Source organism: Lemur catta, chromosome 10 (assembly GCF_020740605.2).
Source record: "Lemur catta isolate mLemCat1 chromosome 10, mLemCat1.pri, whole genome shotgun sequence".
In the NCBI taxonomy this organism is placed as follows: domain Eukaryota; kingdom Metazoa; phylum Chordata; class Mammalia; order Primates; family Lemuridae; genus Lemur; species Lemur catta.
In genome coordinates this window covers 20,368,251-20,381,790 of record NC_059137.1, presented here as the reverse complement: position 1 = coordinate 20,381,790, position 13,540 = coordinate 20,368,251, and the positions used below count along the sequence as shown (strand labels likewise).

General features: G+C 55.7%; 1 protein-coding gene across 4 annotated transcripts in view; it reads right to left on the bottom strand.

Moving 5' to 3' along the window:
* The window catches only part of AKNA (AT-hook transcription factor), a 52,989-nt gene that overhangs the window by 23,848 nt on the left and 15,601 nt on the right, over positions 1 to 13,540 (bottom strand). For all 4 annotated transcript variants that reach the window (XM_045563541.1, XM_045563540.1, XM_045563542.1 and 1 more), the window contains 4 exons: positions 9,536 to 10,602; positions 7,668 to 7,742; positions 1,325 to 1,481; positions 464 to 618 (listed from right to left, as the gene is read on the bottom strand). In XM_045563541.1, the coding sequence (XP_045419497.1) occupies positions 464 to 618; positions 1,325 to 1,481; positions 7,668 to 7,742; positions 9,536 to 10,602 (1,454 nt within the window). The remainder of the gene's footprint in view (positions 1 to 463; positions 619 to 1,324; positions 1,482 to 7,667; positions 7,743 to 9,535; positions 10,603 to 13,540) is intronic.

Here is a 13,540-nt window from a genome sequence, read left to right as displayed (position 1 = left end):
ACAGACCTGCAAACAAGTCATAGTTACTTGGACTGTTTGATGAAAATATAAAGGCCCTTTGAGAGGTAACTGAGAACTGATTAATAAAATGAACTAAGAAAGTGGGGTGATTTATCCTGGAGGTAGAGTGGAGGGTCTGTTACCCTCCCAGAATCCTGAAAGAGCTGAGGGTCTCCTGTGAGCCCACCAGGAGACCATTTCAAGCACCACTGGAGGGATTTTGATGTGATGCCAAAAGGGGGTGGGGTTAAACCTAGCACTGGATGACAAGGAGGAGGCTGGAGCCTGTGGCCTCTAAAATCAGGGGAGAGGCTCCTGTTTTCAAGACAGCTGACCTGACTCGGTGCAGATGCAGGGGAATGACAAGTGAGTCTCCCAGAGAGCCACCTGCCCAAGCAGGCAGAGGCTCTGCTCTCTCCAGATGGGTTAAGTCTCTCCGGAGCAAAGCTAGGATTCTGCTCACCTTGGCCAGGAACCGGCTGGCCTGAGAGGCCAGCAGCTGGGCCTGTTCCGCTGAGGGCTGGTCCTTGGCATTGCCTTGGTTCTCCGAGAGCCACCCTGGGGTGGGCATGCAGGTGGGCGAGGAGGGGCTCAGGTCTCCTCGAGCCGCTGGCCACCCTAGAATACACAGCCGCTGAAACCTGGGCCAAGAACAGCCCTTCCAGGGGCTGAAGGACAAGCTGAACCTCAACGTCACCACCTCCATCACTGAGGTACAGCTCGGTCACCTCGTGTGCCATCCTCACACTGGCAGAGGAAGCGGGCTGGGCAGAGCGCCCTCCACCATTTGCAGGGGAGAACATGGTCTGCTTCTGCCCTGGATCACACAGCTGGAAGGAGTGGAGCCACGCCAGGCCTCGGGGTTCCCAGCCACTAGCGTGTGCTCTAACCCAGGAAGATGAGGGTTCAAGGCCCAGCCCTTCCCCCTTGCCCTTCGTAGCTGTGTGACCTTCGGCATGTCCTCACCTCTCCGAGCTTCGGTCTCCTTAACTGTCATTGGGTAACAATGGTGTGAACCTCACCAGGTGGAGGTGGGGATGAACTGAGATCACCTGTGTCAAGGCTTAGTGTAGGGCCTGGCCCCAATATGGCCTCCCCAAGGACAATGTTCTCTGTCATGCAACTCACCAAAGATCACCGACATGCCAAGTGACAGAGCCAGGGCTTCCCACATTGGACACTTTCCACATCTGTTTGACCTTTTCCCGTCAAAGGGCCCACAGTGAGGCCTTGCCTCCCTCCCTCCCTAGGCCTAAAGCTGGTGCCATCCCCAGACAAACCAACTTCCCCCCAAAAGCAGGATCACAGGCAGGCCCCAACTCACCTGAGGCCTCAGAGGCCTGGGGGTCCTCGGCGGGGTCTGGCCACCGCTCCGCTGAGCGGGGTTGTGGGATGGTGAAGGACAAGACCTTGGTCCCCTGGGGCACCGTTCCTGCATGGACGCTGTGGCTGGGCCGGGGCGGGTCCGAGTACAGGTTCACCTGTGGAAGAGGAGGGCACCGGCGGAGCTTCAGGTGGGGCAACCTGCCCGAAGGCATCGTCTTCATTTGCTGCTTTATTTAGGGGCTCAGCAGACGTACCCTGTAGTAATAAACACGACCTGCCTGGGAGCCCTTGAGGGGCCAAACACTGGCTGAAGGGCTCACATGCTCTTTCAGCTTCCCTGACAGGACCCTGGCAGGCCCAGGCCCATCGTCCCCATCGGAGACTCAGAGAGGTTAAGTCATTTACTCAAAATCTCCAGCTGATAAGTCCTTGGACCAGGATTATGACACTGCTCTACATAGCCCCAAAGCCAATGGTTTTCCACTAATGACAATGATTTTTATTAATAATACTTGTTATAACATAATTATTATAATCAATACAGTGTATAATATAGAACATAATTATTTCTTAATAACAAATATAAATATTTCCAATAACAACTAGGATTATATTGATAATGGTGGCAACTAATGGCAGTTTGAATGAATGAGTGAACCGTCACGTGAACAAACGGATCTGTATTGGTAGCAGATCTCCATCATTTGAGGGTGGATTTAATAAGGCAAACAGCCCAGTGTGTGAGACAGAAGTCTGGAGTCAGGCTGATGACCAAGGAAGACCTTCTGAAGCTCAAAAACAGAGGGAAGCTGTGTACCACACGGTGATTTAGAGCAGAGTGTGGAGAACTATGGTCTGTTTTTGTAAATAGGGTTTTATTGAACACGGCCATGCCTGTTTGTTTACGTATTAGCTATAGCTGCTTCCACACTCCAGCAGCAGAGCTGAGTAGTTGCAAGAGACTGTCTGGTCCACAGAGCTGAAAATATTCACAATCTGGCCCTTTACAGAAAAAGTTTGCCAACTCTGGCTCAGCGTGTGGGCTCTGCGGTCAGAGCCCAGGTTCATGTTCATATTCAGGCTCTATCACTGCACACCTCTGAGTCCTAGTTGACTTAATTAACCTCTCTGTGCACAAAGTAAGTGCTCAGTAAACAGCAGCCACCACCCTTACATTCATCACCATCTTCGCCATCACCATCCTCACCATCACCATCCTCACCATCACCACCATCACCATCTTCGCCATCACCATCCTCACCATCCTCACCATCACCATCCTCACCATCACCATCTTCGCCATCACCATCTTCACCATCCTCACCATCACCATCTTCACCATCATCATCATCACCATCACCATCACCATCACCACCATCACCATCCTCACCATCACCACCATCACCATCACCATCCTCACCATCACCATCCTCACCATCACCATCACCACCATCACCATCCTCACCATCACCATCCTCACCATCACCATCCTCGCCATCAGCATCCTCACCATCACCATCACCACCATCACCATCACCATCCTCACCATCACCATCCTCACCATCACCATCACCACCATCACCATCCTCACCATCACCATCCTCGCCATCACCATCCTCACCATCACCATCACCACCATCACCATCACCACCATCACCATCCTCACCATCACCATCACCATCACCATCAGCATCCTCACCATCACCATCACCACCATCACCATCCTCACCATCACCATCCTCACCATCAGCATCCTCACCATCACCATCACCATCACCACCATCACCATCAGCATCCTCACCATCACCATCAGCATCCTCACCATCACCATCACCATCACCATCACCATCCTCACCATCACCATCACCATCACCATCAGCATCCTCACCATCACCATCAGCATCCTCACCATCACCATCACCATCACCATCACCATCCTCACCATCACCATCACCATCACCATCAGCATCCTCACCATCACCATCAGCATCCTCACCATCACCATCACCATCAGCATCCTCACCATCACCATCACCATCACCATCCTCACCATCACCATCACCATCAGCATCCTCACCATCACCATCAGCATCCTCACCATCACCATCAGCATCCTCACCATCACCATCACCATCAGCATCCTCACCATCACCATCACCATCAGCATCCTCACCATCACCATCAGCATCCTCACCATCACCATCAGCATCCTCACCATCACCATCAGCATCCTCACCATCACCATCACCATCAGCATCCTCACCATCACCATCACCATCACCATCCTCACCATCACCATCACCATCAGCATCCTCACCATCACCATCAGCATCCTCACCATCACCATCACCATCACCATCAGCATCCTCACCATCACCATCAGCATCCTCACCATCACCATCACCATCACCACCACCATCACCATCACCATCAGCATCCTCACCACCACCATCATTGCACAGCCACCACGGAGGCAGGTCCGTGGAAAAGCTGCACTCCACCTCCGTGGCTCCTGTTCATGGTGACGTCAGGTGGGTTATCCTTAACTGCCCGCTGCTGCCCCAAGGTCGGGAGTGGGCCGTGTGGGGTGGGCCCGGTGGAGGGGGCTCCCTGCTTAAGCTGCTCTCCAGGTCCTGGCTGCGGCCGAGAAATCTACTCCAAGTGTGGCTTGGCCCTGCTGCCTCCCCCGCTCTCAGGCCCAGCCTCCCTAGATGAAAACAAAGCTGGATTTTCATAATCCCCTCCGCCATCTGCTCAGAGCCGCCTGTGGGGCCTGCCATCAGCACCCCTCCTCCTGAGGTGACCCCAATCCCAGGGGAGGCCCAGCCCTCTGACGCGTCTCCCGCCTGGGGATCCAGGAGGCCCCTGTGTTTGGGGAACAAGGAGGAGCTGGAAGCAGAGAAGCCACAGGCCTGTGCAGACGCCCACAAAGCCGCGGGGAGTGGGGGTGGGCGTGTGGCACCTGCTGGCTGCTCGGGCCTGTCCCTCCCAGGACCTGTCTCCCCGCACACAGCCGGACCCACCCTGGAAAGCTAGGGCACCGCTTTTAAGCCAGGGTGTCCCTCAGTGCTCCCCGAGACTAGGTCAGCCCCCTGTGGCACTCTGTGAAGTGTCAGTCAGGATTCTGTAAGGGTGGACCGGCAGTTTGGGAAAGATGGGGTTAAACAAATGAATATTCTCTGTGCAGATGGATTTCTCAATAGCCTTTAAAATGCTAATGGGCCTTGTGAATGGGGCAGGGGGGGAGGGTGCACAGAGCAGGAGTGTGCCCACCTCCTCTGGGCACAGGGACACCCTCACCCCAACCCCACCAGGGGCTTCTGGACCAACCAGTGGCCATCAGAGCACACTGGAAAAGATGGCTTTATGTTATCCCCCAGTTCTTTCTGGGGTGATTTCTGGTCACCTCAGCTCTTCCACATGTCCCTGCAGCTGGCATATGGGGGAGGGGACAGGGGAGGTGCCAACATGGCAGCAAATGCAGTGAGATCACCATAAACTCTGGCCAGAGGCCAGCATGCAGGACAGAGCCCACCAGTGACTCCTGGCCAGTACTGGCTTCCTGCCCCCACCCCAGGCCCCAGATCCACTGGTGGTCCGAGGCCAGGCCCTGGGACTCCTCAGTCAGCCCCCCTTGCTGCAGATCCTAGGGTTATTTAGTCTATTCCTGTGGTGCAAACAGTGGGTTTCAGAGCCAGGTTCAAACCCCTGCTCTGGCGCCTATATGCTGAGTGATCTTGGGTCAGTTACTTACCCTCTCTGTGCCTCAGCTTCCCCGATGGCAAATTATTAATGCTTAGGACAGCTTAGTACCATCTTATGACTAAAACCACCATCAATCTGCCTTGTCCCTACACCTCGCCCACACCCCCGGGCCAGGGCCTGAGCCACCAGGAGCGGGGAGTGGGGGTGGGGGTGTGGCACGTGGGGGAGTCAGGGAGATGACCCAGGCAAGGGGGAAAGAACACCTGCTCTACAATCAGGCAGACGCGGGTCTAAGTCCCAACTCAGCCTCTTGCACCAGCTGCGGGTTGTGAAGCAACAGTATCAGAAACTGGCTGAGCCTCGGTTTCTGTGTGTGGAGAGGCCAAGTGAGATGACCCTTAGCCTGGGGACTGGCACCTTTTGCTGCCCAGCGGATGTCTCCTTCTGTGGGTCCCCAGCCACTGCTGCCCACACACCCGCCGGGCCTGGCCCAGGTGTCCAGGACAACGTCCCCAGCCTGGCCCCCTCCTGGGTGGGTCCAGCCCTCCCCTGTGGGCTCTGAGCAGAGCGAAGGGGCTCAGAAGTCCTGGAGGTCACGTCCCCTGCTCAGCTGCAAGGCAGGGACACCTCTGTGAACTGGGCTGGCTGACGCACGCTCTGAGCAGGGTGCTGTCCTGGGGTCTCCTAAGCCTCGGGGTTAGAGAGCGCAGAGCCCTGGACAGAGTAAGGAAGCCCAGCCGCTGCAATCCCAACTCCCCTCAGGCCCCGTGGGACCCGGGCCAGTCCCCTCCCGGCTGTGGGGCTTGTGTCCTCTGCACGCTGCGACAGCAAGACTGCCCGATACTGCTCCCCAGGGCAGCCGTGAGACTGGGGGCAAGGGAAGAGTCCAGCCGAACTGTGCTCACCCTTCTCGTGAGGACAGCCCTCAGGCCAAGCAGTCCTTTTTCCAGAACTGTCCTGAACCACCCACCTTCCCTCCTGGGATGCGCGCGCGCGCGCGCGCACACACACACACACACACACACACACACACACACACACACACACACACACACACACACACACACACACACCCCCAGGGGTCTGGGCTGCCGGCCAGGCCAGGTGCCCGCACAAGGGTGAAGGGCTTGAGTCCTACTGGGTCAGGGAGCACCATGAGAGGAGGTGCCATGGCTGCCCTCCCACGTGTCCTCCCTGCCCGTGGCTGTCACTGTGCCTGGCATGTGACAGACACTAAACACCTTGTAATAATAACATTCCCTAACTGTCATGAAGTGCCTGCCAAGTGCCAGGTAAGTGCTTCCCCTACACTGACTTGCACCTGTAAATGCCTGCAGGAGGAGGGCAGGGAAGGAGGTAGGGCCAGGACGCTCCCGGCCTCCACCCTGGCCCACCCCGTGACCTTTGGCAGCCTCTACCCCAACCGGGGCCCTGGGTTCCCAGACTGAAATGGGGAAGCTCAAGGGTTTGGGCCTGATGGCCAGTTCCTTTCTCCTCGGACCTTCTAGGAGTCTGTGGCCATGAGAATGTGCCTTCCCCAGAGAGGGTGACCCATGAGGCCCCTCTGTCCCTCCCTGACTCCCCGTCCCTTGCGTCCTCGGATCTGGCTCAGCGGTTGGGAGAGTTGGAAAGAGCCTCGCTGGCATCCGGGAGGGAGGGCTGATTAGCCCCCTTTTACAGGTGTGGCCAGTGAGGCCAGGGGAGCGGGCTCTGCCTGTGCTGGGGAACAGGTGTGGGGACGCAGGACTCCTGGTTCCAGACCAGGCCCCCTTCCGTTTCTCACCATGGCTGCCTCCACCCACGCACCCCGGAAGCGCCTCTAGAGCTGAGAGCAGCAGCTGTGGCGGGGGAGGGGTCCTGGAGCACTAAGGGGGTGCAGGGGGGTGGGGCCTCTGCATCTCTGTGCCTCAGTTCCCACCCCCTCCTCCACTGCAGCCTGATGGGGCAACAGGGGGGCAGGGAGAGGCAGGAAGCCATGAGGGGCCACCGCAGGCCCACTTCCTCCCTCACCCCAGAAAAGAGGAAGGTCCCAAGTGCAGAATTCACAGCCTCCTCCCAGGACGGGGTGGGGGCTGGGCAGCACGGCGGGGGCTCCCTGGGGTGGGGAGGGCACCCTTCATGCTCCCCCTGCCTCACGCTGGCATCCGGGTGAGGGGGGAGGCTGTGGGCGAGACCGTGGGGAAGGAGAAAGGCAGAGGTGTGACCTGGGCAGAATCAGGCCAGAAAACAAGCACCAGGGCTGAGCAGTTCTGTGCCACTCCCTGGAGGCTCAGAGAGCCTGGGTAACGTCTTCAAGGTGACACAGCTGGTTGGTGATGAGATCCGGGGTTGAACCCAGGGGAGCTTACTCCAGAGCCCGGCTAGAAACAGAGAACTGCTGGGGAAACTCCTGGGCACTGAGGATCCCAGCACGCGAGGATATCAAAGCTCCTCAGCAGTAAAGGCGACAGCCCGGGCAGGGTGAGGTTGCTGCCCAAGGTCACGGAGGGACCTTGGGGAAGAATGAGGACTGGGGTTCCAACGTCTCCAGGGCCTCCACGGATGCAGGAGGCAGCAGCTGTTCTCTAGGACTATGGGAAAGTGCCATGTGCTGGGGGGACCCAGCCCCACGCCTCCAGCCCACCCCAGCCTGGTACCTTGGCCCCCAGGCGCAGCTGGTCGATGGTGTTCTCGGCCTCCGCGTACTTGGTGAGGAGCTTGTGGTAGTCTTCCTGCAAAAGGGGGAGCAACGCCGTCACACGCCGGGCACACAGCACACCCCGCCTTGCTGTGAGACCCTGGCAGGCAACACCCCCCTCCGTGGGGGCTTCTGGCTTCCTTGGAGTATAAGGGTTTCGTGGTGGGAGCTGAGCAGAGCAATCTCCAGGCTCGAGTGCGATACAGACCCCCACGCCCGAATTCTGGAGCGTCAGAGGCAGCAGGACAAGTCACCTGCCCCCGAGGACGAGTCTGGAATGCGGGCCTCTGGCTGGTTTACACCACCACTGCTTCACCCGTCCAAGTCCCCTGCCCCTCCGCTGGCTCTGCCGGGTGAGACCCGTGTCCGTCTTCCCCACGGCTCCATTGCCTGTCTTAAGTAGTATGTGCTTAACAAGTATTCTTAATGGCTGATTGAGTCAATCACCCAAGTGTCCCATGGTAGAAAAATAGAAGACTCAGAAATCTTAGTTCCACCAACTCAGAGTCACTTGCCTTACACACACCCAAAGAGCTTCAGTAAAAGAAGTCATTACAGAGAAAACCCAAAAGCAAATGTCACTGGTCACTTATGAAGGATGGGAGGGAGCTGACTCATTGTTCTGAAACGAGGACCGAACTGAGCACCTCTCTCGTCTTTCCCGTACGGACGAGAACTTGGCCATCAAATAGCTGATGAGGGAAATTTTTACTTCTTAGACTTCCAGCCATTCAAGCGGAAGGAGTGGCAGTATTAGAACACTACCGTTTTGTCACCCCAAATGCAAGAAAGACAGGGTCAAGGCAATGACCACGGTGGCGGATGGCGGGGGGAGGGGGGGGCTGCTAACATCACAAAGTGTCCCCTGAAGGCAGCACACAGGCCATGCATGACGTGCTCTGGCCAAACCCCACGGCCCCACGGAGCTCACAGTCGAGAGGGGAGACAGTGCATAAACAGATGCTTCCAATCCGAAAAAGCCCCTAGACCTACCAATATCCGGGACAAAGAGGGCGACAGGACGCAGGAAGAGACACCACAGCACACGTCGGCCAAGTCCAGAAAGTGGGCAACTCTACGGGGCAGACTGATTTTCTCAACGACTAAAGTGTAAGGAAGAAGTAAGAGACAGAAAAGACAGAGTAGAAGAGATCTGAAAAAAGAAACACAAGCAAAGCGAAAGTAAAAACGAAAAGGGAGTAGAGACTTGCAAGGCACACTGGCCGCATGTAGTGCGGGAGCCGTGCTCGGATTCTGGCTCGGACAAACCCAAGCGAGCAAGCCAGTTATGAGACACGGAGGGGTCTGGACGCTGGCTCGATATCTGATGATATTAAGGACCGGCATTAACATTTAGGTATGATAATGGTATCATGGTTGTGTTTCAAATAAGGTCTTTATCATTAAACATATACACACTAAAGTATTTTTGGCAGAATGATTGGATGCCTGAAATCTTGCTTCAAAATAACCCAGTGGGGGTGAGCTGGGGAAGTGGGGGCCGTCGACAAGGAACACCATCAGGAGCTGCTAACTGTGGGTGCTGGGTGGTGGGTGCATGGGGGTTCATTGTACCATTTTTCTCTCTTGCGTATGTTTGAATTTTTTCATAGCAAAAGCTGAAAACAAACAGATCATCCTTGAAACACGAATACGATCACTGCTCTTCTGAGCAGTGGGCCTGGGTCTATCTCACGGCTCCGGCACCTCCCCTTCCACCAGCAGGAGGCTCCTGGGCCAGCCCCAAGGCCTCCCCCACTCAACAGACCTCCATCCCAGGCCAACGGGTGCCTTGGTGACAGACCCACAGACACAAGTCCCGCTTACCTGGAGCTGATGGACCAGCTCAGTGGCTTGTTCAGGTGTCTGAAACTCTTGGGGTACCCTGGTGACAGGGTGGGCAGGAGGCAGGTCCTTCTCCAGGGATGTTTCTCCGCTGCTCAACAGCACCTCCTGCACAATCTCGGCCGGTGACTTGAAGATGAGGGGCCTGGCAAGGCCCTGAGGCTGCCGGTTGTGGCTCCGGGACTTGGGGGGGCGGTAGCTTTCATCTTTGGGGAACCTCACACGGGGCCCCACCTTGGAGAAATCAGGGAGTGGGTAGTTCAGCCGCCCCCGGCCGTACTTGGGGGTATCAGAAGAGGAGCGGCCAGCCAGAGTGGCTCCCTGTGTGGGTGGTGGCCTGCCCTGCCGGGCTGGCCGAGGCCGAGGATTCAAGGGGCTGATGGAGCCAGTGAATCGGGAGGGGAGCGGCTTAGGTGACGTCTTCGTCTGCTTCCAGGTTTGGTCCTCGGGCTGAGGGCGGGAGAGCCTGGCAGTTCCTTTCCTCCGTCTATCAGTGGCATGCTGGGGGTTCTGGGCTGGGGGTGTCGAGGGGTCCTGGAATTCCGTGGGGGTTGCCCAAGCAACGCAGCCCGCAGTTCTGTCATCTGGGTTAAGGAGGTGGTGGCTGGGGCTCTGTGGCAAGGCTTCTGCCAGGGCAGTGGGCTGGGGGACATCGGTCTCTCCTTCCCAGGTGGAGTCCAGGCTGTCACTAGCGTGGTCGAGGCTCACAGTCCCACTGCTCCAGGACCTTGCTGGGCTGAGTTCAACGAACGGGTTGACCTCAGAATGTTCTGAAGGTCTGTCTCCACTGGCTTGTTTACCGGAGGCCACCCAGCCTCTGGCCTGCCCCTGCCCCAGGGCCACAGGGCTGGTGTTCCCATTGCCCTCTGAGCTGACAGCAGCCTCATAGCTCATCGCTGGGGAGCTCTCTCCAGCGTCCTCAACCTCAGGACTTCCGAGGACCCCATCTCGCTCCTCTTCAGTCATGTCCAAGTGCTGGTCCTGCTGGGGGAGCCAGTTGACAGGCAAGCTGGAACTTTCCGGGCTGTCCACATCCTCCGCTTCAATCTCTGGAAAGACAGATCTGTCACTGCTTAGCATACGCCAGGTCTCCACTCACCGTGTAATGTCACCCCAAGTCACTTCAACTCTCTGGCTTTCATCTGCTCATCATGGGGGACAGCAGGAAGCCCAGTGAGCCCCCCATACAGCCAAGTGTTTGTGTGACATCTCCTCTGCTTGTCTCAGGGGTCCTTCAGACTCAAACCGCAAACCCAGGGCTCCCTCCAGTGTCTCAGCTCAGCAGAAGCTGCGTGAGCCAGAAGTCTGGAAGGCATCTTTGCCATCTCTCCTCCCAACCCCCCCAACCCAGTCTGTCACCTGGTCCTGCCAGGTTGCTTCCTACAGAGCTCGCAAGCTCACCTGCTGCTCTGAAGCCCACACCACCACCTGTGCCCACACCGTGTCCTCTCCCGCCTGGACCACTGCGGCAGCCACCTCATCGTCTCCTTGGTCCTCACCCTCATCCCCCATCTGAAAACTCATCCGAGTCTTCCTGCTGTTCCCAGGACAAAAGTGGAACCTTCACTGTGGTCCCACAGGCCCTGCCCCTCTGGCTGCATCAGCTCTCCCAATCCATCTCCCTCCAGCGCCCCCTCAGGTGGCCCTGCTGCTCCAGCTGGGCCACATACACCTGGGGAGTCCGGCTGCCACTAGGGTGGTTGAGGCTCATGGTCCCACTGCTCCAGGACCACCACGGGGCCTGTGACTGTGCTCACTCCTCTGCTGGGTGCCCTCTCCCTCCCTTGGCCTGTGAGCTCCTATCTGTCCTTCATGCATTAGCTCAACCTTTCCCCCATCAGGGAAGTCTTAGGTCTCTGTCACTTTGGTCAAAGTCTCCCTTTTATAGGCTCTCATATGACGGGCTACCTCTGCTTTGTACTTCTTATCACAGTGGCTGTTACCCATTTATTTATGTGATTATTTCATTCATATTTGTCTCCTCCACTACACTGCAAGTTCCATAAGGGCAGGGACCCTCTCTGTTTTTGTTTGCTGTTGCATTTGCAGAGTTGGTACCCAATATTATTTGTTGCCTGAACAGAAAGAAGGAATGAAGAGAGGGGAGCAGGGGTAACATAAGCTATGTAAAGCTCCCAGGAATGCACAGTTGTTGTAATTATTACACAGCAGGCACTCGAGAAACATTTAGCCATCACCCACCCATCCATCCACCCACCACCCACCCACCCACTCACCTGCCCATCATCCTCCCACCCATCCATCCATCCATCCATCCTCCCACCCATCATCCATGCAGTAAATGTTTATGGAGCACCTGCTCTCTTCTAAGTCCCTGTGTTGGCCTTTGGGATAGATCCAAGGTTTGATGAGACACAGCTGATGTACCACCAAGCATGGACTTTGCCCCGGCCATGTGCACCTTTGTCATAACCCTTGCATCACTCCTGGGTGCTTCTTCTCCTAGCCCTGACATCTCCACATCCCTTAACCACCTAGGTCTACAGCACACATACGAAGCCCAGAGAGGTTAAGTAACTTGCCAGAAATCACACAGTGGTTCAGAGCAGTCCTGGATCTTCAAACCCAGGCCCCTGCCATGCAGGTGAGTTTGCTTCTGCCACTGGGGTAAAGAGCATGGGCTTTGAAGCCAGGGAGCCCTGGGTTCGATCCCAGCTCCTCTGAGTACTCAGTGGGGCTGTGGGCAAGTCGCTGACCTCTCTGGCAGTCCTTCTTCAAACCTGAGGCTAGACCCTCCTACCTGGCTGAGGCCGGTGGGAGGGAAGGAGAGAGGGCTGGGCCCAGCCCTGTGCCTGGCACACAGTAAAGGGGTTACATCATAGCAGGGGGTTACCACATGACCCCAGGAAGAGATGCCTCTGCCCTGTCAACCCCGTGCATCTCAGTCACTAGTCCTGGTGGAGAGCACAGAAATGGCTCTGGATGGGCAGCAGTGGGCAAACCCCACTGTAGGCAGATCAGGCATGTGAAACTGTGTGGAATGGAACCCCCACAGCCTGCTGGCTTCTGCACCCTCCGCATGGGGCCTGCAAGATGCACAGGATCCTAAAACTGGGGCATCTCATTGCTAATCAAAGTACAATAGCTACCATGTATCAAGATTTTACTATTCTCAGCCGGGCACGGTGGCTCACGCCTGTAATCCTAGCACTCTGGGAGGCCGAGGCGGGTGGATCGCTCAAGGTCAGGAGTTCGAGACCAGCCTGAGCAAGAGTGAGACCCCCGTCTCTACTAAAAATAGAAAGAAATGATCTGGCCAACTAAAAATATATATAGAAAAAATTAGCTGGGCATGGTGGCACATGCCTGTAGTCCCAGCTACTGGGGAGGCTGAGGCAGTAGGATCGCTTAAGCCCAGGAGTTTGAGGTTGCTGTGAGCTAGGCTGACGCCACGGCACTCACTCTAGCCCGGCAACAGAGCAAGACTCTGTCTCAAAAAAAAACAAAAAAACAAAAAAAACCAAACAAACAAACAAAAAAAGATTTTACTATTCTCAATGATATTATTGCTCCCATTTCACAGATGGGGAAACTAAGCTTCATATAGAAGGAACTTGCCAAGCAAAACTAGGAATTTAGCCCAAGTTGGTCTCCATGCAAAGAAAACAGTTATTGCAGAAAACAAACAAAAAATGTGAACATTCCCATTGCTAATTGGGATTTTTAAAAAGTCTTATAAATGGGCATAACCCCTGGACCAAGTAATTCCAATTACCAAAGATATTATCAAGTCAAGTGTGCAAAAATGTATAAATGGCATTCATCTCTGCATTATTTATAATAGAAATAACTAGAAACTATTCAAATACCCAGCGGAAGGAGATTGGCCCAACAAACTGCAGGATATCCACACCGTGAAATTCTCTGCAGGCATTAGGCATGACATGTACGACAAGATTTGATGAGCTGGGAAACTGTTCATATCTATTAAGTTAACTAGAAAAAGTAGGTTCCAATGGAGTAGGT